Source organism: Dendropsophus ebraccatus, chromosome 13, assembly GCF_027789765.1.
Source record: "Dendropsophus ebraccatus isolate aDenEbr1 chromosome 13, aDenEbr1.pat, whole genome shotgun sequence".
Classification (NCBI taxonomy): domain Eukaryota; kingdom Metazoa; phylum Chordata; class Amphibia; order Anura; family Hylidae; genus Dendropsophus; species Dendropsophus ebraccatus.
In genome coordinates this window covers 39,466,273-39,493,535 of record NC_091466.1, presented here as the reverse complement: position 1 = coordinate 39,493,535, position 27,263 = coordinate 39,466,273, and the positions used below count along the sequence as shown (strand labels likewise).

The following is a 27,263-nucleotide window of genomic DNA, read 5'->3' as shown; positions in this document are numbered from 1 at the left end:
CTCCGATTCAGAGTGAAAGCCATCAGATAGGCTATTTGGTTCTGTGTCTAGTAGAGATGAACGAATCACTGATCTAAACAAAGCAAATCGCTTTGTTTGCTCTGCGCTCCGCTCCCTGCCGCTCCACCCCGATTGCCAGGGAAAAGCTGGATCCAGTCCTGGAAAACTGGGGGACGTTTAATTTTAACTTTGATCTGTGCATAAATCAACTTGGGAGGTCATTCAGGAAAGGAAAGAGAGAGCCTGGGAACTCTGCTCCGAAAGGCAGCTCCTGTAATGGATTTCACTCTAAGGCTATGTTCACACAACATTTTTTCAGCTCCATTTAAAATGACGTCTGGTATTTTTGCTGTCTGGCCTCTCCTTAGTGCAATGACTGGTGTTTGCACATTATTTAAGTTTGGGATTACTAATTGGCCTTTGGGTGCGGCTTAATTAAAAAGTACATTGAATTTAATAGTAAAAAAGGAGAAAGAACGGTGTAAAAATAAAAACTGTGTGTGAACTACTAATAAAAAACGTCCACTGTTTGCAAAAGACGTCCGAAAATAATGATCATGTTCTTTTTTTTGACGTCCGCGGTAAAAACATCCGTTATTCAATGCATTGTGTACATTGGAAGTCCGTTTTCCCATTGACTTCAATGCATTGCCATTGCAGTCAGTTAAACCGCAGCAAAAATGGACGTTATTTTAAATATGAAAATCGGCCACCTTTTCAATATTTTTGACGTCGTGTGAACATAGCCTAGGGCTGCATTCACACGAAGTAAAACTGGCAGAATTCTGCCGAGAGAATCCCACCAGCCTCCGTGTCATATTGGAAGTCTATGGGAGCCGTCTCTCTCTGCGCCTCTCCGCTTGGAAGAATTGACATGTCCATTCTTCCGCGCGGAGAGAGGAAGCTCCTATAGACTGCCAGTATGACACGGAGGCTGGTGGGATTCTCTGCCGCAGAATTCCGCCAGTTTTACTCCGTGTGAACTGGCCCTTAAGAAGCCAGGGCCTGCACTCTATGTAAAAAAACATGACGGGTGCAGAAGAAAAAATTAAATATAGACTAATGGGGTAAATGATTTCTGGACCATAATAAATACAAGGCAGTAATAAAAAAATAACATTCAAAGGTGGCCTAAAGCGTGCTCACTTTTGAACATAGTTTAAATACAGAATAATCTGTGTGCAAAGTTGAGTAACTATGTAAGTACCTATATTGCTCATGCTATACTAATGCTGAGTAATAGCCTGTATTCTTCAGAGCTGCACTCACCATTCTGTTGATGTACAAGTCCATACATTACATTCATTTGATTTATTCAGAGCAACATTCACATTTCTGCTGGTTGATAATACATGAAAATAATGTGATTTTACCAGTAAAATAGTGAGTGCAGCTCTGGAGTATAATACAGGGTGTAACTGAGAATCAGTACCGGATAAGTTATGTAATGAATGCACATAGTAACTACAGCATTAGAACAATGAGAGAAGCTTTGGAATATAATGGATGCTGTATCGCAGAATCACTCCCAGATAAGTAATTTAATGCTTGTCCATAATGACTCCCCCAGCAGAATTGTGAATAAAGCTCTGGATGATACAGAATGTAAATCATAATAAGTCATATAATGTTTGTACACAGTGACCCCATTATTGGAATAGTGAGTGCAGTTCTGTAGTATATTTGTACTCAGTGGCCCAACCTGCAGAATGGTAAATACAGCTTTGGAGTATAATATATCATATAAGTAAGAATCAGTACTGGGTAAATATTGTAATTTATGCATGTAGTGAATAGTGAAGGCAGCTCTCAAGTATAATACAAGATGTAAACCATGAACAGTATAACTTAAGTCATATAATGTATTTACAAAGTTACTCAACTTTTATATTAATTATTTTATATATAAACTATAACATGTCATTATAGTTTAGATAGGTGAGCCGGAGTTTGATGTTCCTGTTTTTGGTTCATCATGTGCTTAGGATAAACATTATTGTCAAAGGTAATAAAAAAAATATCTTGCAAAAATCCATTGGAAAGCAAGAACAAATGATAAGATGTTCAATCAATCACCCATTCTATCGTTGTTCTGAAAGATTTTGTATTATAGTAGGGTGAATCGGGGGGGGGGGGGGGGGGGGGGGATCATAAAATGTTGCATGTGACTATTACACCCAATATGCCTACATGCCATCCATTGTTACTAGTGGACCCAATAAAACCTTCTAATCCAATGCTTGTCAAAATAATTTATTATATATACCAACCAATTAGAGGGTTGGTTCTCAAACAAGCAGTTACCCAGGACCTTGCTAGCAGCAGCACTAATGCTAAAATGTGTTATAGATTTTATACATCCACTATACCGATCCAGATGTCATTGGGGTAAGGGTGATTGAAATCAAGGTCTCTTCAGCAAACCTTAAACCATATATTCCACAGCCTTTGCTATACAATGGCTGTCTGGCATTCATGGAGCCGGTAGTTTTCAATTTTTCAGTCTGGTTTCTGCAATGCAGATGCTGATTAATATTATTCTTAAAAGGTTTGTTCATGGTAGAGCGGGTGGATGTCCTTGAATTAAACATTATGGTAATACATCAAGTACATCTCTTTATATAATCCTGAATCACCCATCACTAAAAGTGACTCTGCCATCCTCTCAAAAGGTCTGAAGCTGGCAGCACTGCAGCATTAAGCTCAATACACTCTATCATGTCGTACATGGAAAACTTGTGTGAAAAAAAAAACAGTTCACTTCACCTGCAGAGCCTTAATTGGAGGGCATTATGCAGAACGGTGGGCATAGGCGAGGAGACTGCCTGTGCAGCCCTGGGGCACAAACACTTGAGAGATGAAAGGGTTTATTAAGCTCAATGCTGCCAGCTTTACACCTTTTGGTAGTGGCGATGGTGGTAGTAGTGCAGGGGGGGGGGCAGATTCACTTTAAAGCCATTCATTTTTCAGCAGACATTTTTAAGCAGTGATGTTATGATTTCTGTAGAGCGGGTGCCAGCCACTTTTAACATGCCTTTAACATACTCAAGCAAAGGGGGGTAAATAGCTATAGCCAGCTGTCTCAATTTTAGCTTAACACATTTTGGGTATGAGACTGATAAATAATAGATTTCAATTTTGTGTTGAGGTTAATATTAAGTGGTGTGCTACTTTGCAATTAATATTGGTTCAGTCAAGGGTAGAAGAGCAAATCAATTCTTCACAGATCACTTCAAGGGTAAATACACCTGGATACAAAAGTGCATAGTCAAAGTACCAATTTATGCTACAGTTTAATACAGGTGTTCTGAGATTGAATAACTTTGAATTTCATGGTGCCGTCTGAAGTAAAAAAAAGGTAAAATAGCTAAGCAGATGTAAACAAGTGTAACAATGGGAATGGGTTGACTTGTATTGGATAGCACATTCTACAAGACTATACAGTTTGTCACATGCCTCGTCCAGTCCCTCCACGACTCGCAACCTCCTTGACAGCACTTACTGTTAACACTGTAGAGCCTAAGGACTATGGTTGCGCAGATTGATAGCAAATGTTATTGGATTCAAGTGCCTCCATGGGGGCTCCCTGCATATATATCAACGGCCTGCTGCTTCGTTCTACAGCATGTACAGCCATCCGAGTTGAGTGGGTTGGTTTAGAAAATAGCAAAGCCAAGGGACCCTCCTGGAGACAGCCAGACTTCACCTCTCTTCTGGGCTCCTCAGCACGCCGTGGTCCTTGGCTTTGCATTGTGAATCCAGAAAGCAGGAAATATTCCTTTTTGGAGATAAGAACATAGATGCACACACCCTTCACATGAGGCTCTTTCTGTAATGACTGCTTAGTTTCTGTTTCAGGTCAGGGGACTGCAGGTCTGCTTGTTTATATAGGTCTCTCAGTTCTTTAATTTCCTGCAGGACCTTCCTGGCCTGCTTCCAGTTCAAAGAGGCTTCTCCTAATAGCCTCTCAGCTTCTTGTAGGGCATTTTCAGAGTCCACCTTTCCAGAAGGTTCCTTTCCCTTTTTTTTCCCATCCCCACATTCTTTCACCTCGGTGAGAAGTTCCTGAGTTTTATCGATCTTCTGAGCGATCAGTTCTTGTATTCGCGTCAGCTTATCTGACTCCGGTACCTTTTTTGGTATCGGTCGCTGTCCAGAAGAGTCCGAACGGGACAAGATCTCCTCCATGGAGGCACATTTGTTCTTCTCAGAATAGGACAATTTTTTGGGAACCTGAGGTGTGTAGGTTGTACCCTTTCCAAATGAATCGCGGTGTGTAGCCCATTTATCCCAGGGTATTTGGTCTTTGCCCTGCTGAAGGTTTTCTGACCTTCCCTTTTCTGGGCACTTGAGGTTTTCAGAGTCTGATCTGCGACGGACTGATGCCAGCTGCGCCACAGATTTATCCAGATCCACTCTGAAGCTTTGCTCACAGCTCTGTTCTTCTGGAGAGGCATCTTCTTCCTGGATAAGGTCTAAAGTCAGCATTCCATCGGATGTTGAGGTAGATGCCTGCAAACAAACGTGCACACATACATCAGCACAATGGCAGAATGGCACAATGGATAGATACATAGGAGGACATTTATGAAGATCGGCTTACTCGTACGATGGTCTTAAATTAGTCCCCGACCCCAAATGCAAAGTTTCCGCAAGCCTCTGAGTGTATCCAGCCTGACCTGCCATATGGCGGGCACAGAAATCTACACCTGCTCCTCAACAGGTATAGATTTCTGCCATGATTTCTGCCTGGCGTAAATCATGGTAAACCAGGCGTGGGAGGAGGTCACATTTCCACCTTGACACCAATGCCCCCCTCCCCCTTTTGCCCATCAGGCGAGCAGAGGATACGGCAGGCTTACGACAGGGAGAAGGGGCGAATCTGCGCATTCTCCCTGGTGTATGCCAAGGGGCAGCTTTCATAAATGTCCCCAATAATGTTTTAACCACACTGTTGAACTATGTTGAAAATTGGAAGCATTAAACATTTACTGCACACTAGATATACTCCTGCTAATAAAATATAAAGTAAACTGGCAAATACGTCATTTTATTTTCTTAGTTCAGGTTCACACATACAGTATCGCAGTGGATTTCACCATGCGAGCTCTGCAGTAAAATCTGCTGCTAACCTGGTGTCCCGCTCAGTCAATCAGTGGCTGTGGTGGGAGAGCGACTGATTGGCTGAGCGGGAGCCGGGAGCCTGAAGCAGGCTGCAGAACGGACAGGTAATGTATTAGCCCGGCAGCTGCCGAGTTAAGTGGGAAGGGGCTTTACATTACTCGCAGTGGAATAAAAAATCTGCAACAAGTATATAAAGTTAAAGAAAATGATAGGACACATTATCACAGCGGATTTTGTTGCGGAATTTGCAGCATTTGCAGCTGCAATACTGTATGTATGAAACTGGCCTTATACTATTTTCATATCTTTGCTTTTACTTTGCTGATTTCCTGATAACCCCCCAGGCCACATAACCGCACATCTGGTGCGTGACCCTGACTAAACATATTCTGCAGTTTTACATCATGAGATCTCTGTATGGATGATCCAGCCAGTGCCTTGTTTCATATGTGTTTTATTGTACTTAGGCTTTGTTCACACAACCCTGGCTGGGTCACGGACAGGCGATCTCTGCCCGGATAATCCCGGCCGGTACTTAAGTACCGGCCGGATGATCTTTCCAGCCGCAGAGCTCTGATGCGGGCGCATCAGCGCGCGCCCGCATTAGAGCTTCCCGTAGCACACAAAATGAAGCAAGCGGCCGGAGCCGCTCGCTTCATTGTGTGAACTGACAGGGTTTCCTACGGCTGCAATTCATTGAATGAATATTCTGCAGTTTTACATCATGAGATCTCTGTATGGATGATCCAGCCAGTGCCTTGTTTCATATGTGTTTTATTGTACTTAGGCATTGTTCATAGAACGTGAACAACCGGCCGTTCCCTGACCCCGGCTGGGTCATGGAATGGCCGATCTCTGCCCGGATGATCCTGGCCGGATGACAGGGTTTCCTACGGCTGCAATTCATTGAATTGCGGCTGCAGAAAACTGACATGTCAGGTATTTGCGGCCCCGCACGGGATCCCGGCTGGAGCGTATACACATCATACACGGTCCGGCCGTGTATACGCTCCGGCCGGGATCCCATTGAAAATAAGGCATTGTTCCACCCTGCAAAAAGTATGGTCATTGTTGCCGATGGCAACAACGGCCGTACTTTTACATAGTGTGAACATAGCCTTATACTGTTTTATAATGCTTTCTTACATTTTGTTATTGAAACTATATTGTGCCAGGCAGAACTGAGAAGCAGAAGAGTTAAAGGGGTTAACCAGCGTTACAAAACAGCAAAGCTGTTTCTTCCAGAGGCAGCACCGCTCCTGCAGTGCAATTAATCTCTGTTCACTTTAATGGAACTAAGTTGCAAAACTCAACCCAAACTGGAGACATAAGCAGTGCTTTCTCTGGAAGAAAGTGGCCATGTTTTTGAAACACTGGATAACCTCTTAAATATGTACATACACATTGTTAGGAACCTTTCAGAGGAAATGGAGGAGCCAGCCCTGAGCCTGCCTCTCTACTGCAAGGAAGGATGTTCAGTCAGTTGAAAGCTAGCCTCTCTAGTGAGAGGAGGTGTAGTGCAAGCTCTCTTCTGTGAGAAGCCTTCAAATTAGCCTCTCCTGAGAAAGGGTATGTGCACACTGAGCAATTCTCGAGGAATTGAAGCAGAAAGTTTTCAGGCAGAATTCAAGCAGAATTTATGCCCCCCATTGACTTCTTTAGGATTCCTCTAGCAGATCTACAGCAGAAAATTCTGCTCGGAAATTCTGCAGTGTGAACAACAGAGCAGAAAACCCATTGAACACAATGGGACTTTGCTCTGTACATATTTTACAGGAGGAATTTCAAGTTGAAATTCCTCTTTAATTCCTCACCTAATTCCTCGCCTTTTCCTCAGTGTGCACATACCCAAAGAGTGCATCAGAGTAGATAAGAGTGGACTGCAGTGTTCTGAAGACGTATAAGCTATACCAGGATCCATTTACAGTGGGAAAGCTTAGTAAAACATTCAAGCCACTGTGGCTGTATAGAGAACTGTACTATGACCACAGGGAACTACTTTCCCCATCACTTCCATCATAATGAGCCTCTGGTCGAACCACACACTAGCCACAGGCTGTTACACTGCATTGAACTATGGCTGTTTTTCAATATGGCTCTATATTGAACATGTATTTTTAATATTAGACTATAATATCTATCTGTCTATCTATCTATCTATCATATAGATTCAAAGTGTACCTGTCATGATGCTGCTCTGCCGGATCATTTGCGAGTTCCTCTTTTCATCCAGCAATTCGAGTCTTCATGCATCCGAAAACGCACCTTAATGCATCGGAACCTCTATTGGATCCAAATGGGTTCCGTGCATTATGGTGAGTGTTTATATTTATGGTCCCCAGAACTTCCGGATGAAGACAGGAACTCACCAATGACCCAGCAGTGCAGCATCATGACAGGTACACTTTAATAGAGGGTGGTCTGGTAATGTATGATGACTATCCATGTCGTTGTTTCAATGGTGGCCCTTTTGTTGTCAGTTAGCTTTCTTAGATAGAAATAAATGGGTACTCTAACAGTGTATGCCAGTGCACTAATTGCTCACATTGACAAAATGTTTACACACATGCTTATGCAATGATGGTATTCTTATACTGTGACAGTAAATACAGCTCTGCTTTTATGAGTGTGCACTGCCGCCTTCTGTGTTTACAGCTGAGAAGATTAAAGGGGAACTGGCTGGGCAAAGGTTACTGTAAGCCCGAATGACCCCAGATTTCACACCTGTTGACTATGCAGGAGAATTGTATAGCATGGAGCACACATTGCCTTGGATGTATTAGGATGCTAGCTACAAGATCCTGATATAGAACATTAAGCATTGGGTGGGAAAAATCAAGTAAAGTTCTATTAGTCTACTCATTATTACTTTGTGGCTAAATGTTGCCATGTTTTTTGCATTCATAATGAGAGGAAACAAAGACTATTTTTAATGGTTGCACACCATATTATGTTATCTACAGAGGACAGGAAGAAGCTCAGAATATCTCTCCAGAACAACACCAAATCACACAAGAAAATGGAGATTTGATGATGCTGAAATTTTTTTAAAATATATTTTCCTTTATGTAATTGTAAAGATGTCAATTTATATTAAAGGCTGTGTTTACATGTACAGGATACACAGCAGATGCGGATGTTGTGTTCAGTCATTTAGTTACAATGATATCTGCAGCATCAAATCTGCTGCGGATCTGATGTGGATCCTGTACGTGTGAACACACCCTTATAAAGGGATTATCCAGAGTTAGAAAAAACACGGCTACTTTCTTGCACACACATAACTACCCCTGTCCTCTAAAAAACAACTTTTAAACTTGCAGCCCTGTGTCAAATTGCCATGGCCTAGAGTGTTTGTACCCTAAGCTTGCACAGCCTCTCCTCCCCTCATCATTAGGAATGCCCCTAGAAGGATTTCTTCTATTCATCACTTGTCTGTACACTGCACATGTGCTGCATCATTAGGGCACATGTGCAGTGTTTAGACAAATGATGAATAGGAAAAATCCTGCCTGGGGCATTCCTAATGATGAAGAGGGTGGGGAGGAGGGACGGAGAGGTGGTGCAAGCCTAGGGCACAGACACTTGAGGCCACGCCAATTTGACACAGGGCTGCAAGTTTAAAAGTTATTTTTTAGGACAATAACTGCATCACCTGCTGAATGGACCCCAGGACAGATCTTGGATTAAAAGTAGCTATCCAAAAGTACAAGTGGTTTGGGAGTAGGGGGGAAGATTGTGGGTACAGAGGTAACATTCAGGAGAGCAAACAGAGGGTTATGTGTTGTAGCCACTTTAGACATTTCTGCATCTTGCTTGATGATGGCTTTCCAAAAAGGGACAGTGGCTTTATTCTAAGAAAAATGCACCAAATTTTGGCATACATTTTTGGAGTAACCTAAGCCAACTAATAGATAGTACAAACTTGGACTAGACAGTCTGAGCCTAGCCTAGTCTGAGCCACTGTGATAAATCTGCCACATTCTTAGACTGTGTCATCTAGGTTTACACTGTCTAAGATTTAGTTTTTACTTACCATCCTCATTGGGTAAATTGGGCCAACACGATGCATCACACCTGTCTAAAAAACTGCAAACCAATAGCAAGCTACATTACAACTACAACAATCCCATAGTGTCATTTGTGCCGGCTAGTTGCTTAGCATTATATGTTCTGTCATGTCGGAGATTTCTTTTCCTGAAAGTATTCACTGATGAATATTTATACTAATACTTACCACAGCCATAAGGTGACCTCTTGTTGGGGGACGTCTAGAGTGTTGTATCTTTGCTCTGTCTCTGGTTGGATGGGCCAGAAAACTCTCTTCTTCTACTGTGACCTATAATAATGTTAAAATGACTTCTTTAATACAATTACAAACAGCAACCAAATAAAAAAATAACTAAGAATTCTGAAATATTCACACTGATTGCATGAAGTATACACAACTGTAGAAGAAGGGTTAATTGATGTATTAATTGAAAAAAATGGAAAAGCTTGCCTTTTATTCTTATTTTCCACATGTGAGGTCCATGTGAGCACAGAAAGCAGCCAGCTGCATGGCCGCAGCCCAGGTGGATACTGCTTACCTCATCCAAGATGCGGTTCTTGGCTCGAGTGATGGCAGAGTTCAAGGCGTTGATCCAAGACTCCTTTTCCTCTGGGCTGACAGCAAGGAAGATCAGGTTTGGTGCCTGATGAAAATGAGGTCTCCTGTTATTTTACTTTAAATACCCATGGTCTAATCAAGGGATGGGTAATCGTCGGCCCTCCAGCTGTTGCAAAACTACAATTACCATCATGCCTATACAGCCAAAATGAAGCTTTGGCTGTCCAGGCATGATGACAATTGTAGTTTTCCAACAGCTGGAGGGCTGAAGGTTCCCCATCCCTGGTCTAATACAAGGAATACAAACCACACAACAAGACTGGATGATGTCTTTGGCTTTTGAGAGTTCAACCACTGAGACTTCCCCAATTTTGCAGTTCTCCCTAGTTTCACACTGCAACATACAGTGTACATACTTTACTGGATCCTATGCATACAACAAACTTGCCCTACAATGTCTTGTGAAAATAGCCTTAGAGCCATTATTACATATTATTAAAGGGAAACTATCAGCAGGTTACATGCCAATAGCTCCCTATTGCACAAGGGGCACTGAGGGTGAAAGTAAGTTTCTTACCTTCATCCTTGGAGCCAATCCTATGCAGTTTGTAGTTTAATCCTGTGTCTAGTAAGGCTGTTTAGAACACTTAGGGCGCCCTGCCCCCCCAGAGCCCCTATCCACCCCCGACTGGCCCACCCCTTCTATTGAGACTTTCCTTCATCCTTGGCACTCCGTGCACAGCAGGTTAGATTCGTCACACAACTTTAAAAAAAGAGAAAAGGCGTCCGCTTTGCTATTTAATAAGACGTCCGTTTTTTGCCGCGATTGAATTGCCTTCAATGTAATGCATTGAAGTCAATGGGATGACGGACGTCCAATGCACACAATGTATTGTCTGCACGGAGGTCAAAATAATGATCATGATAATTATTTTCAGACGTTTTTTGCCAACACCGGACGTTATTTTTCAGTTGTTCACACACAGTTTTTCTTTTTTTAATGTCCTTTCACAGTTTTTACTATTAAATTCAATGGACTTTTCAATTAAAGACACAACCAAATGGCCAGACAGCTAAATGACATCCGTCATTTTAGACTCAAAATGACGGACGTAATTTTAAATGGAGCTGAAAAAGCATTGTGTGAACATAGCCACCTGCTGATAGTTTCCCTTTTATGGCAGATTTTTTCGTTTTGCCCTGTATAAAAATTTATAGCCCGTTATAAAGTGGCTCCACTGTGTTAGGCTGGGTCCACGCTTTGTTTTTGCATTGTGTTTAACGTATAAGTTTTATGAAAGTAAAAGGATGAAAAAAACAGATGCAAAAATGGATGCAATTGTGTGCAATCAGATTGGATCCATTTTCCCATTGACTTCCATTATAGAAATGGATGCTTTCTTTTTCTTTTTTGTGTACGTTAAAAGTAACCATTTAAAACAGAGATGTTAAATGGACTGCAAAACCCAGTATGAGCCCAGCCTTACTGCAGTTTAGCTCCCACTAAAATGACTAGTTGCTGAGATGCAGTAACATGGCAAAAACACTACACAGAATATGGAGCCGAGGCTTCTGATCCTGTAAATTGTGTACATCTGGGCGTTGCAGCTGAATAGAATCTTATGGTGCAGCGTTTTCACAGACAGATTTATCAGATTACTGAAGCCAAAGCCAGAAATGGATTTGAAAAGAGGAGAAATCTCAGTCCTTCCTTTATGACCTGTTCTCTGTTTATAGTCTGTTACTGGCTTTGGCTTCAATAATCTGTCAGATACATCTGTCTGTGTAAACATACCCTTACCGATCAGCTATTGATGGGCTATTCAGAGGACATCAGTCACAAAGAAAAAATCTTAGAAAACCCTTTAATATCCACATAAATCTGCAAAGAAAGATACTGTTTATCATAGAAGGGCCATGTAAATTCATTCTGACAAATGAGAGCCATACTGGATAAAAGCACCATCCGGAAGAAATGATCTAGTAATAACAACAGCTGCCCGTCCTCTCTTATATGCTGACAACAGCAGATAGTATCTAGCAAACTAATTAAAAAAGAACAATATAGAGATGGGAATTTTACTCCCACATCACACAATATAGCCCAGCAAAACAAATACAAGGACACAGTGAAAGCTTTAGACCTCCACTATGTCTTCATGTCTTCTTTGCTGGAAAAAACTATGTAGCCAGATGTCAGGTGGGAGACAATAGCAAAGAATAACATTCTACACCTACAGTGCTATTTGTTAGTGGAATTTCTTTCTCATTTGATAAGATTTTTTTGAGTCAGTGGCAGTTTTCCCAAAATGCAGTATGGCTATGGTACTTTTTTACCCAATTAGTTTTTTTTCCTCCTATTAGTCTTAGAAATAATAGTCTAAGGAATCTCGACAGAATACCAGTGTAGATTCCGCAGCTCGCACCAGTTTGCGGACTTTGACGGCCGTGCGCATCTCCACTGCTACCATAGGCTTCATTCTATGGTTTGCCAGATTCAGCCGTCCGCCTGAAAAATTATTGTGTTCATTGTTTGGGCGGACAGCGGAATCTGGCCAACCATAGAATGGAGTCTATGGGAGCCGTGGATATGTGCATGGCTGCTAGAGTCCACGAGCGGGTGCGACCTGCGGAAACCGCGACAAGTGTTCCGTCGGGATTCTGTAGTGTGCACATACCCTTACATAGATTTTTCTTTCTGCCTTAAAAAACGCACGCATAAATGGCCACTTTTTCATGTATCTAGAGCACTATCTGTGTGGGGAAAGCACACATGGATTGGGGATGGTGAGTAGTGCCTGCTCCCTTAACTACAGAAAACACCTGCAGTAATGTGGCCGTGATAATTGCTGTCATTGCTGTGTTAACGTACCGTGTTTCCCGGTTGTTTTGATCTTACAAGTGAAAAACGACTGTGGTTCTTCTTGGATCTGCTTCTTGATTTTCGCAGCTCCTCACACTTCTCATAGTCACTCAGGTCAAAGATTTCTTGACCATTCTTTTCATCCTTTACCTAGAAGGCATTATGACAGACAGTCAGCAGAACTATTTATTAACTAGATTTCTAAAGGCAAAAGCATTTAGAAGACATTTTCATCCAGTATTTATGCATGAAGGTAAGAAAACTAGAGGTCCTAAGCTTATATCTGGTCTAGTAGTTGCCATGGACAACTTCTTCAGTTTTCAATACAAGATTCCCATCGTGTACTTGAATTTAACCAACAAAATAAGAAAGATTTCCCTGTAATTTGTAGCAATATCAGTGCATCAGCGCTTGATTTCCAGTTCTATCTCCCTGAAGATCTTGGTAGTAAGCCACAGGAATTTTCATTACAGGGTTGTATGTGGCCAATCTGTGTGACGCCCATGCTTCTATCCCTTGTGTGGCCTGGCAAGGTTCATCAAACAGAAGTTTGGGTTAAACCTGTGAATTCTTTCTGTACTGGAAAAAAAAATCTTTACAATGGTGGAGAGAAAGGCTTTTTACTCCAAAAAAAGAACCTCCGAACAGATGTGGTTACATCATAATAAATGTCTGTGTCATGACCCTGGCTTATCAGGCAATTCCATCTACATATCCCTTTCAAACCGGCTCCATCGAGTGAGGGTCCATTGGCCCCTCATGCTCGTACCTGTATTAACTTTGGCGCGACTCTGGGCTCGTGGTGTGGGGTTGAGATGGTGTCGGTAGTGTTTTTTTGTGTTTTTACTTGTTTTTCGATTTGATTGAACACTGTCCTACTCTTTCTACGGCTGCATTCACACATCCCGAAAAAATTGTACATGGTCACGAATCCGCAACCATGGACAATTTTTGGAACTATTTAAGTATATGCAGCCATTCACACATTCTGTGCCCAGACCCCCACTGCGATCCAGCGGGGCGAAAAAATAGGACATGTTCTAGTGCAACTTGTGACACGGATGTCCCGCCCTGCCGGCAGCAGAGATGACAGGAGTGCATAATGTGCGCTCCTGTCATCCCATCTGACTACTCACCTACTCCCCCATGACGGCCGGCTTATATGTTCACCAGAAGTGGCGTGGACTATGCTGCCTTCTTCTTCCGACAGCATAGTCCAGGCCACTTCCGGTGAGCGTGTGTAAGCCGGCCGGCACGAGAGAATAGGTAAATACATTATGCGCTCCCCTCATCTCTGCTGCCGGGCAACGGGGGATCTGCAATGGTAGTGGATCCGTGCCGCGATCATCGGGGCATGAATAGTGTAAATGAGGTCTACCTCTGTAGCTGATTCCCTTACCACACCCAATCTGTTCACTGCATAGTTTCCTCTGGTCACTTCACAATTGACCTTGTTTTGCTTTGGTGGTTTCTGTGACTGGCAGGTCTCCCTGCCAGTCAGGGTGTCTATGGTTGGAGATTATGGGGATGGTCCAATCACATTCTGGACCAGACCATTAAAGGGGTTGTCCAGCGAAAATCTTTTTCTTTCAAATCAACTGGTGTGACAAAGTTATATAGATTTGTAATTTACTTCTATTAAAAAATCTCAAGCCTTCCCATACTTAAATGCTGCTGTATGTCATGCAGGAAATGTTGTTTTATTTTCAGTCGGAGACAGTGCTCTCTGCTGACATCTCTGGCCGAGACAGGAACTTTCCAGAGCAGGAGAGGTTTTCTATGGGAATTCCCATAGCAAGCCTCTCCTTTTCTGGACAGTTCCTGTCTCGGCCAGAGATGTCAGCAGAGAGCACTGTCTCCGACTGAAAATAAAACAACATTTCCTGCATGACATACAGCAGCATTTAAGTATGGGAAGGCTTGAGATTTTTTAATAGAAGTAAATTACAAATCTATACAACTTTCTTACACCAGTAAATTTGAAAGAAAAAGATTTTCGCTGGACAACCCCTTTAACCTCCTATAGATCATCTCCAGGATATTAACCCCTCGCTGGCTATTGAATCTAGTTCCTCTCTTGCAAGCTCAGCTTCCCTGCCATTTTTCTGTGATTATTCCCTGGCTTTTTTTACCCTTGCACCTGTACCTTGACTATTCTGGTTTTCTGCCTGTGGCCTGACCACTATTGCTGGATTTTGTTTTTGTACTTCTTCTGTTCGCTTGTTGTGACCTCGTACCGTTTACTATCCTCTATTTAGTTTATCTGTCTTGTCTACCACCGTATCTAAGTTAGGGACTGTCACCTTGGTTGTCCGCAGCCACCTAAGCTTGATTTAGGCAAGTTGGCAGGGACAAGGGCAGGGTCCACTGTCTGTGTCTTCCCCATCTCTTCTCTGAACAAAAATACCACCAGTTCTAACAGTTAGTATGAATAGCCAGGGGCCACAAACTATTTCAAAAGTATTGGGTAAATGTATTTAAGTGTTACACAAATTAAAACGCACTTCTTTAACTTTGAAAATGTATGTGACCTACCAAAGTGCTCAAAGAGTAAGGCACAAAATGCGTTGTTTATCTAATGTTTACATTATATAAATGTATAACTATAACTGTTATGAACCGTCAGAACAAACAGGAACACGGACAAGTAAGCCCTGCCTGGTGACCCACCAGTGTCCCTGCCTGCTTCCCTCAGACTGCCTCAGATAGCAGCAGGTAACTTGCCGACAGTCCCTGAACCAAGTATGTAATACACAAGACAGAAAAAACACAACTGTCCGGGTCATACACTGACAGGTAGCAGAGGTACTCATTCACAAAACCAAAAGCAAAGTCAAAGTCAGGCAAGAATGTCAGGACAGACAACAGACTAAGATTTAACAGGAGCATAGCAACCAGTACCAATATCAGTACCAGGAGATAAATATATAGGAATATATGTAACAGGAGTAGACTGTGTAGGAAATGTGCCCAAGTAGCAAGCAATTTAGGGTGCCTTTACAAATTTATCAGATATATCTGACAGATTTTTTTTAAGTCAAAGCCAGAAATGGATTTGGAAAGAGGAGAAATCTCAGTCTTTCCTTTTATGACCTGTTCTCTGTTTATAATCTGTTCCTGGCTTTGGCTTCAAAGATCTGTCAGATAAATCTCTCTGTGTAAAGGCACCCTAAGTCCCTGAATGTCCAGATAGAAACAGAATCACACTGGGCTATGAACACTTTACAAAGAACACAAAACCAAGAAACTCAGCCGGACAGCACGAGCCAAGGGGTACACCGAGCTCCACAAAGGTACAGTCCTGACAATAACTACATCTGCATGGAAGTTCTGCACTGGCTATATGCATCCCTTTTTTCTTGGAATCAGAAGCCTTTCTCACCATCAATTGTAACATTTGTAGGCCAGGCCAGAAGTGTTCTCTGCAAGGATAATTGACATCTACTTTCTGATTATAGCTTGACCTCGGTGTGCAGGGATGTTGCAGGCATTTCAGCTCAGACTAGATTCACTTAGGGTATGTTCACACTACGGACCCGCCGAGGAATTTCAAGCGAAGTTCGCACCGCAAACTCCTCTTAAAATTCTGCCTGTCCCAAGAATTGACAAGTCTTTCAATGTCCAAAAATACACCATGTTTTCTGCAGAATGATTTTGATGGCATTCATGTCAATGTGATGGATGTGTGGTCATCCATTTGAAACCCATATTTGAACCCTATTAACTCCATCTCCCAAAGTTGAGCATGCCCATTCATAGGATGTAAAGAAATATACAGATTGCCAGTATTGTGCATAGGCATTTTAGAGGGGTTTTTATGGATCAACAGTAAAAATAGACCTTTACTGTAGAAGGATATTGCAATGATACTGTTGTCCATGTCACTGTGGGTAGTATTCAAGTGACGTGAATCCACACAAATCACAGAATGACAGCATATACTAGCCATCAGTTTCATACCCTGGAAACCCCCCAGACTTCATAAAAATGGCTGCCAAGTATGTCCTTAAGAATCATTTATATTCCTGACACTATTGTACATTCAAACACAAGGTAATCATCTGTTTCTGTTCCTGAATACAGGACCCCATTTCCTCTCTAAACAACAAGCTTTGCTGGATAATTGGTGTGCTGAGATAGGGATGAGCAGAGCATCCTGGGAAATCTCCCTCCCCTTGTTGATCCCATGATAGATAGCACAGCTGGATGTCTGGGGTACTGGTCAATAGTCCATCAATAAAGCATTTGTTTCAAAATGGAGCTTCCGAGAAGGCACATGTTGTGTTAACCTCTTCTTTCCTGGCAACACATGCTAGCCAGAGATGGTTCTGCTTGGAGATGCTATTACTTTAAGTGGATCAAAGTATTCTGCCTAAGCTATTATGGAGTAGGAGGAGGATTAAGCCTTTATAGAAACCACAGAATAACCATTAGGAGAAGCTAATTACCACCACGCATGGGTTTTCATTTACTTGTGTAGCACCAATATATCCCGCAGCACTATACAGAAATTGTTGTCGCACCCATAAATCCCCCTCCCTAACGGGGCCTATAGTCTAATTTCTAATCAAACATACACAGAACATATTCTGGTTAAAGGCAGCCATACACTTTCAGCCATATAGTCCAATCACTAGGCTCTTTTATACTGCATAGTGCCATTTTGTTTGGAGGTAAACCTCTGATGCATAGCTCTGACAGGACTTGATGGCATCCATTATACATAATAAGAGTCCAACCAAACACGTGCTCTTTATTCACATCAAGTTGCAATGTTTCAGTATAAAACCCTTTTCAAGCAGGAAAAATGTATGAAACCCTGAAGCCTAATGTGAATAAAGTGCACATTTGGTTGGAAGTGCTGCCTTTGGCTCTTTCACTGTGGATCTATGAGGACATTGGGCTTGGTGAGTTGTGTACCCACACCTGTATTGTTTGTCTAGTGCTGTTTTTTTTTTTGCTATCCATCATACACAGACACTTATGTTAAGAAAGTAAGAAAGTATATAGCATGTTTTTTTGTTGTTGCTGTTTCCATACAGCAAATAAATGTAACTTTATGAAAACCACCCTCCAGCTGTTGCAAAACTACAATTCCCATCATGCCTGGACAGCCAAAGCTTTAGCTTCAGCTGTCCAGGCATGATGGGAATTGTAGTTTTCCAACAGCTGGAGGGCCAAAGGTTTCCCATCCCTGGTCTAAATCAAGCTACAAGATGAAAACAGTGACGCATATGTACTGAGACAATAAAAATACGGTGTAAGAAAAGCCCCTAGCTGACAGCTCTGCCTCCTGACTCCCCAGTTCAGTTGAGCATGCATGTGAGAGTAAACCACTGACAGACAGGCTTATGTCCTGAAATTCAACATTGTTAATCTTTATGTTCCTCCATACCCTCATACACATATATGATAATTCCACTACATTTGTGTCTGGCCCTGAGATGTTTGACTATCTTTGCTCTTATGTGTATATATAGTGTACATTGTATACAAAGCCAATTACCTGGACGGAACATTTGTACAATCTCTATGCTGATGTTTCAATTGTTCAAATTTGAACCCAGGACTTGAATTGTGTTCAGCACCCCACCTTACAAATAGAAAACAACATTTGAGGCACAATTACACGAAGGGATTATCGGCCAAATTCGTCCGATAATTGCTTTGTGTAATAGAAAACAACGATCAGCCGACATGCACGACGTCGGCAGACCGCTGTCATTCAACAGGCTGAAATGCCAACGATCAGCCTTGCAACGATCTGCTGCTGTCACTCTGAGGATCACGGGGCAGCCCCCCCACAGCTCCCTGCGCCCCCTGGCTCTTACCCTCTCCTCCTCACTCAATGTCAGTGATCACTTGCTCTCCACATTGCCCCGTGTAATAGGGGCTTTAGGTGCATTTTGTCTAGTCCTTAAGCCCACAGAGTTATTGTGCCAAAAGGGTTTCCAACAATTGGGAGGTTTTATGATTTCACTGCAGAAGACAACAAGAATCTAATATATTAATTCAGGAAATCTGTCACTGGAACTTGGTTTAAATGACCATGTCTATAAGATGTCCTAAGGACCCTATTACACAGAACGATTACCTGTCAAATCAGGCCGATTCGGGCAGATATTGCTCCATGTAATAGAGATAACGATTAGCCAGAGAAACTGATCATTGGCTGATCATTGTCTTTCAACAATTTTAAAAATCACCGGCCGCCAGGCTGCGCCTCAATACGCGTCCTGCTGCCTTTTCCCCGTTCACCGCAACTGCCGCTGAAGCTTCTGAAGCTCTAAGTCTCTAAAATGGCAGGCCAATCACTGGCCGCAGCGCTGTGCCATCTCAGTCACTAATTGGCTGAGCAGACTGTCACTTCAAAGGCGGCTTCAGAAGCTTCAGTGGGGGCTGCGTTGAGCATCAAAAGGGCAGGAGGAGACTGGGGAGCATGTAGAGGTAAGTAGAACTTTACTATTTGCAGGGACTAAAGATGTCAGCGCAAACCTTTCTGCATGATTATTGAACCATGTCATAGGCTCTGTAAGCGATGTAGCAGATCGGCACTCGCTTACAGCAAATGTCAGGTCATCTAATACTGCCTTAAAGCGACTCTGTACCCACAATCTGCCCCTTCCTAGCCGCTTATTTCTTTTTATAGCTGTTATTAATCCAAGATCTGTCCTGGGGTCTGTTCAGCAGGTGATGTAGTTATTGTCCTAAAAAAAACAACTTTTAAACATGCAGCCCTGTGTCAAATTGGCGTGGCCTGGAGTGTCTGTGCATTAGACTTGCACCTCCCCTCTGTCCCTCCTCCCCACCCATTTCACCATTAGGAATGCCCCCGGGCAGGTTTTTTTCTATTCATCCTTTGTCAGAACACTGCACATGTGCCTTTACAATCCAGCACCTGTGCAATGTTTAGATAAGTGGTGAATAGGAAAAATGCTGCCAGGGGCATTTCTAATAATGAAGACGGCAGGGAGGAGGGACAGAGAGGCAGTGCAAGTCTAATGCACAGACAATCTAGGCCATGCCAATTTGACACAGGGCTGCAAGTTTGAAAGTTGGTTTTTAGGACAATAACTGCATCACCTGCCGAGCGGCCCCCAGGACAGCTATTGGACAGTACAAGTGGTTTGTGGGGGGCAGATTGTGGGTACAGAGTCGCTCTTAGGGTAGCTTCACACGTACCGACTGCGTGTATGTAAATCTGCCGGCCGCTTAACCCCTTCAGCTGCCGCCCAGCTCCCGCTCTGTAGACATTACCTCTCCTCGCTGCACGGGGTCCCGGCGTACTGCTCTCCCGCCCGGCCAATCAGTGGCTCCGGCAGGGCAACACACTGATTGGCCGGGCGGGAGAGCAGTACGCCGGAACCCGTGCAGTGAGGAGAGGTAATGTCTACAGAGCGGGAGCCGTGTGGCAGCTGAAGGGGTTAAGCAGACATCAGAATTAGATACACGCAGCGGTCGTTCAGACCGCTGCGTGTATGTAGTGAAAGTGATCTGCCAGGACCTAGCCAACTCGCAGCGTTATTAACGCTGCGAGTCGGTACATGTGAAGCTACCCTAAGATTGTTAAACAGGGGGGTTTTACCCAGTTCACTGATCTAACAAAGAAAATTCTGAAAACAGCCAAAGACATCATACTATTGTAGGGAGATCCAGATAATTCTGTGGAGTGACAGTCTGGACACCAACCATGACAAACTATTGTTTCCTCTAAGTAAAGTAGAACTATCGTTAAAAAAAAACCATACATCTTCGACTAAATAACTGTGAGATAAGGTTGACTAAATATCAGCTATTTTATGCCACTATACATTGCACCCACTATTTCAGCATAAATAGATCAGCTATTGATAGCGCAGACAGCGAACAGTGAACGAGGAGCAAGCGATCGCTGACCTGACAGGTTGGTGCTTGCTTGCTCCTTAAAGGGGTTATCCAGCGCTACAAAAACATGGCTACTTTTCCCTCTCTCTTGTCTCCAGTTTGGGTGGGGTTTTGCTGCTCAGTTCCATTGAAGTAAATAAAGCTTAAAGGGGTTGTCCGGCGATAAAAAATTATTCACAGAATAACACACATTACAAAGTTATACAACTTTGTAATGTATGTTATGTCTGTGAATGGCCCCCTTCCCCGTGTCCCACCACCCCCACCCGAGTACCCGGAAGTGTGGTGCGCTATACATTACCTGTCACGTGCCGACCACGGTCTCCGATCCTCAGCAGTGACGTCTTCTTCGGGAGGCCGGCGGATCTTCCCGAGTGCCGGCCGCCCTCTGCAGCGTCATCCGAAGCTCAGCCGCGATTGGCTGAGCATAACTGTGCTCAGCCAATCGCGGCTGAGCGGCTGATGACGCGGCCACGTCATCAGCTGCTCAGCCGCGATTGGCTGAGCACAGTTATGCTCAGCCAATCGCGGCTGAGCTTCGGAAGACGCTGCAGAGGGCGGCTGGCACTCGGGAAGATCCGCCGGCCTCCCGAAGAAGACGTCACTGCTGAGGATCGGAGACCGTGGACGACACGAGATGCGGTGAGTATAATGCACCACACTTCCGGGTCTAGCGTGGGTGGGGGGAAACACGGGGAAGGGGGCCATTCACAGACATAACATACATTACAAAGTTGTATAACTTTGTAATGTGTGTTATTCTGTGAATAATTTTTTATCGCCGGACAACCCCTTTAATTGCAACCCCACCTGAACTGAAGACCAGAGTAGGGAAAAAAGTGGCTATGTTTTTGTAGCTCTGGATAACCCCTTTAATACCGGACTGTGTAATTGGGCACTTACTCTTACAATTTCTTGACCACTCTATGGTTTTGTTATGAAAGGAGAGACAGTTTGCCAGAGAGCTCCAGATTTCCTTTTTTTAGCGGGTCACAGCAGAGTCCTGCACATGCCAGCAGTGACATCTTATTTCACAGAAGGATACAGGAATAGAAATGGGAAGTCTCTTCTGTCAGATTCCTGAAGGGCAGTGGGCCAAATGTTTATTCGGGGAGGACAGCCTGACACGTGGGTGACTTTGTGCAACACTTCACTTCCTTCGCTGGACAGCATATAAAAATAGAATTCTCTCACAAACAATAAAATAAGACTTAAAGGGAATGTGTAATCAGAAAATGGATAATTGTTTAAATTTTGTTTTTATGTTAAACATATCTTTTAATAACTTTTGATTACTTTTTTCTATCTGTATTATAAAATAATACTAAAATTTAGCTGTTTTCATTCTCACCGCTGAGGAAGTAAAACAGCTGAGACTTCCTGTTTTGTTTGTAGTGATAAGAGGATGCTGCTGTAAACTGAGCATTGCAGCAACATGTGATACCAGTAGATAGACAGCATCAATACAGGACAATAGCAGCTCCCTGTGGATTGACCTTTTCAAAGATATGTTCAGTAATGTTTCACATTCATCTCAAGGGGTCAGACTCTTGCCGTCTATGTCCATGAGTCTTGCTGTAAAGTATAATCACTAAATGCTGTTAAGATCAACCCATGCAAGATGGCAGCCCACATAACAATGTATAAAAAAATTACAGTCAGAAAATAAAAAACATATTAGAAAAAAAAGAACATCTTTTATGGTACTTTTACACGGTGCGATAATTCCCCCGATCGCATGATTAACGATTTTGAATGAACAATGTTTTTTTTATAACGATCAGCGCTTAGACGGAACGATACATCGTACGGAAAATTCGCTATGCGATCGTTTTGCGATCGTTTAAGCCTATCTCACACATAGGTGAAATCACTGAAAGAATGTTTACACGGAACGATCTGCGAATTTTTTGCGAATGATTGACGATGATTTGAGAACATGTTGAAAGATCAAAATGAACTATTTTTTGCTCGTTGTTTAATCGTTCGCTGCGTTTACACATACGATTATCGTTCGAATATTATGCAAAAACGAGCGATCAATCGTCCGGTGTAAAAGGACCATTAGTATCTGATTCTAATCGGCCACAACACTTAAGCGATTTATCTGTACGTGTAAAAGGACCCCTAGATCACTTAGTTGTATGATGTACACATACAAAGAGAAAAACAAACAAATAACTTCAAAGGCATCAATAGTATATTGCCAGTTCAGATGAATTTATTTGACTGGTTGTTAGGGACTTTCTGGTTGACAGACAACTGTAAAAGACAAGTTGTTAGGAGGAGAATCCATCGCAGCCAGACTGTCAAACATGAAGAAGGGTTAAAGCAGCTGGGCTACAGTCAGACCATTCACCTAGGCTAAAGACCCTATTAAAGACCGTTCCCTGCTCACTGCCGGCGCTATTACGCGCGTCGACAGCGAGCAGGTTAGTGCAGAGGGGGCCACGGCGAGCTTCAAAGGGGCTGCCCGGGTGATTGCTAGATCGTCTGTGCAGCCCATAGCTGTTAGCAGCAGTCTTCTGCCGCCGCTCCTATTCCACGGAGCGACGGCAGCATATGGCTACTATCTAAGTTGTTTATCTTTTTAAACATGTGAAAGACAAACGACTGCAACAATCAGCTGAATACGGCCGATAATCGTTTTGTGTAAAAGGGCCTTAGCCTAGAGGGCCATATCTGCACCGATCCCAGCAGTTTAACCTTAATGATGGTGCAATTATTAGTGACCATGGTAGCTAGGTGGTTAGGTGGCAATAGTGAAATAGCTTTTTTGTTCTTCCAAACAAGAGTTAATAAAAGTTGAGTAAATTGTAAATTTCCACTATAGTGCTATTTGGGTTGTAACAATAAAAATAAAAAAACATCAGCTCCATCCTTAGGTCCCAAGCCGAACCTTTACAGTGTCACTGTCATTTTATAAAACTTTTGACTAGTCATAAAGACGTGTCATAAGTTTTGATCGGTCCGGGTCTGAGTGTTTAGATCCGTACTGATAGGGAGAACATGAGGGGAGAAGACGTGCTGCCACTCCTCTATTTGTGTTAAAAAAAAAAAAACAGACGCACCCATAGGGTACAAACACACACACCGTATACGCAGCAGATACGCAGCAAATACGCAGCAGATCTGCAGCAGATTTTATGCTGTGTTCAGTTATTTAGATCTAATCTGCTGCGTATCTGCTGCGTATCGCAGCAGTAAATACGGTGCGTAGACGGTGTGTGTTTGTACCCTTAATGTAAGTCTAAGGAGTGCGAGGGAGGATGCGCTGCTGTGTAATTCGATCGGTACGGGCCTGAACACTCAGACCCAAATCGATCAAAACTTTTGGCATGTCTCTATGACATGTCAAAAGTTTTGCAAAATGACAGGTACACTTTAATAATATAATGTTCATCAGCATTTAGACATATCTAATGTTACATCATAGGAATAATAGTCCTAGGAAAGTGTATAGGCAACTTTGTTTTAAAGACTTTGAATGCACCATTTTTGGTGCGGCCGACCCACCATCTAATGCTGCCTGAACACAACCTAGCTGTCTTTCATGCTGCCTGAACTATGATGCGGTCGTTGGCAGCTTCTCCCTATGCCATCAGCCTTGAATGATAGCTCTCTCAATGAAGGCCAGCAGGGCAGGGAGAAGCTATTGGGGATCACCCTGTTAACTCAGGTTCACACAGCATAGGACTATGTTCACACTACGTAAGTTCCGTGGAAATCACGGCTGTTGTTTCAACGGCCGTGATTTCCACGGAACTTACATAGTGCTGCAGGCTGAAGGGATCCTGGCCGGAGTGTGTACTATGTCGGAGTGTATACTATGTCGGGATTCCTAGCGGCGCCGTAGAAAACTGACAGGTCAGTTTTCTGCGTCCGCTATTCACTGAATAGCGGCCACAGAAAACCCTGTCAGTGCACACTAATGAGCATCTGGCTTCGGCCGCACGCTCCATAGTGCGCAGTGGGGAGTTCTGATACAGGCGCACACAGATGTGTCCGTATCAGAACTTAGCGGCGCTAAAGATCACCTGGCTGGTACTGCAGTACCGGCCGAGATTATCTTTTCTGAGACTGGCCGTTCCGTGAACCGTCCGGGTCACAGAGCGGCCGGTCTCTTACGAGGTCTGAACATAGCCTAAAAGTGATAACACATTCCCTTTAAGCATAAAATGTATGATTTTGCAGAGCTGCTGGATGTATTCAAGACTGTGTGATACTTTCAAATAGAATCGACTTGTGCTCACCTCTTTTCCAAAAAATTTTTGTATAGTTCCAGCATATAAGATTCATACCATAAGGGTGCGTTCACACTGCCAGGATCTGCAGCTGATTTGCAGCAGATTTGATGGCGCAGATTTGAAGTTGCAGATTCAATGTAAAGTAACTCTGGGCCATCAAATCTGCTGCGGATCTGTTGCAGATTCAAATCTGCACCATCAAATCTGCTGCAGATCCTGTACGTGTAAATGTGACCAGCTGAAACTACACAAAAATAGTGTAAAAGATGTGCGCAGGTCTATTCTATTTGAATATCTGGATTGGCAACCTACTCTCCGTACCTTCATAACACAACATTACATTCTCAATCAGACATGTCTAGACCCTGGGATTGTCCTAGCGATTAGAGTCGAACGGCTGCAGCGCAACATACATCATGATTTCCATAATAAGAGATCGATAAACCTTAGTATTGCTTAGTAGAACAGGATCTATAGGATATATAAACTGTTCTCTGGTATAAGTAGGGCAGTGAGACTATAATCATCCTGATACACAACTTACTAAGGATCCATCTGATTAAAATGCAGAACATTGTGATCTTCCTCCATGGTGTGAACCTCAGAACAAAGCTCTCCCGCCAGACATAATCAAAGCGGCCTGTGAAACCCCTCGTCGTGGGGGAGACGTTCGTAGCCGCACATCTCATGAGACACACGCTTGTGCTAGAATTTTTATCAAGCTCAGGAAACCTACAGTGGGTTCTCTAGAAATGAGGCACTATGGATACCAGTCATATCAGCTTTCAAATAAAAAATGCACAAAGGAGAACAGTAGTGGATGCTGGCCAAAAGTACCAAATAGACATAATCTTTTCTAAAAATAAAATATTAAACCACAGACTAACGGGACGTGCTTGATCCGTCTAGCTGTACAGTGTTCTGTCAGGATGGGTTCACACTACGTTTTTGGAATCCTTTTTTGCAAAAAAAAAAACCATGAATAACACATGAAAAAAACAGAAGCATTAGTGTGCATCGTTTTGATCAGTTTTTCCATTGACTTCCATTAATAAAAAATGGATCAAAATGCATGTTTTTTTTAGCGTACACAAAAAACTGATGCGTTTTGATCTGGTTTTTTTTTTATTCATTTTTTATAATGAAAGTCAATGGAAAAAACTGTTAAAAACGGATATACACAAATGCATCTTTGTTCTCATCCATTTTTCATCCATTCTTTTGCATAAAATGGTTGAAAAAGACGAATGGCAAAAACGCAGTGTGAACCCAGCCTTAGCAAGGGCCATACACCTAAGGGCTGTGGCAGCCGGATGTCATTAAGGCCACTGTGCAGGGCCATTTCTACGGTTAAAGGGAGGTTACAGATGGCTCTTTTGTAGGTCCCCCAGGCACAAGACTGATCCACCCAAAAAGCAAGGAATAGGTTAGTATAGGCTGACCAATGCGGGCACTCTCTAACTGACACTGTTCATAGGAATGGTCGCAGCTTCACACACTGTGTGTCTGTGTGGGGGGCTGTTATATTGCTCCTTCATACAGTTTATTAATGCTCTGTAAATAGGGGTATTGTCTGAACTGTTTATGGACTAATTGTATGCAATCTGCGGCCTGCAAGAGAAAATCCACCAGGTTTTTTTTTTTGTTTTTTTTGCAGCAATCATGTCACTGTCACATTACATCACAAGCCACAATTCAACCAAACAGGCATAGGCTATGTTCACACATAGTATTTCTGTCAGAAACCAAAATCAGAAGTGGGACTGAGACAGGGCTGGGCAGTATACCGAAAAAATACCAATACCATCACTGGCGTTGGTTAACCGACTTCAACTTAGCCAGGATGGTATTTGCGGTATTTTTGTATTTCTATGTATTTTTATGTCCCTGCTCCCGTCCTGTTAGAGCGCCCCGGCATACACACGAGCGGCCCGGCACGAGCGCTGCACGCTATGTGCAGGGGCGCTGGTATCAGAGCGGGAGGTTGGGCAGCAGCAGGGCCCTGGTGAGAATGCGCCCCACACCCCCCCGTCCAGTTCAAGCGACCCCCGCCCATCCCGTCCGCCCTCCCCACCCGTCTGGTCCGAGGCCCCGTCCTGCCGCACCTGTCCCATCCAAGCGCCCACCACCCGTCTGGTCCGGCGTCCCTGCACACTGAGGGGACTACAGGACAGCCGCCGCCAAGTGCTGCTATGACATGGCCGCCTACCTGCACACACAAGACAACATGTGCAGCGCTCACCGGCCGTGTTTGTGTGTGTGTGGGGGGGCACTCCTGGTTTAGGTTAAAAAACTACTGACCCAAAGACTGACAGAAATACTATGTGTGAACTGAGCGTAGCCATAAGATGCAATGATGTAATGAGCAATACGCCATTGCGATCTTCAGGTTATGTAACTGCACCGGCATGCAGTGTGGCTTACATCATGGTTTATGCGCAGCATGTGAGGGTGGGACTTTGGGGCTAAGAATTCTATATCTATATAATCTGGACAGTTATTCTTATTGATTGCCAACTATTACTATAATGTATAT

The 27,263-nt window shown here is 43.2% G+C and overlaps 1 protein-coding gene across 1 annotated transcript in view; it reads right to left on the bottom strand.

Annotated features, from left to right (window-relative positions):
* Positions 1-3,276: 3,276 nt before the first annotated feature.
* Positions 3,277-27,263, bottom strand: part of PLEKHO1 (pleckstrin homology domain containing O1) — a 40,016-nt gene continuing 16,029 nt past the window's right edge. The window contains exons 3-6 of the mRNA XM_069949965.1: positions 12,606-12,746; positions 9,714-9,818; positions 9,362-9,463; positions 3,277-4,512 (exon numbers count right to left, since the gene is read on the bottom strand). Of these exons, the coding sequence (XP_069806066.1) occupies positions 3,814-4,512; positions 9,362-9,463; positions 9,714-9,818; positions 12,606-12,746 (1,047 nt within the window). The 3' untranslated portion in view covers positions 3,277-3,813. The remainder of the gene's footprint in view (positions 4,513-9,361; positions 9,464-9,713; positions 9,819-12,605; positions 12,747-27,263) is intronic.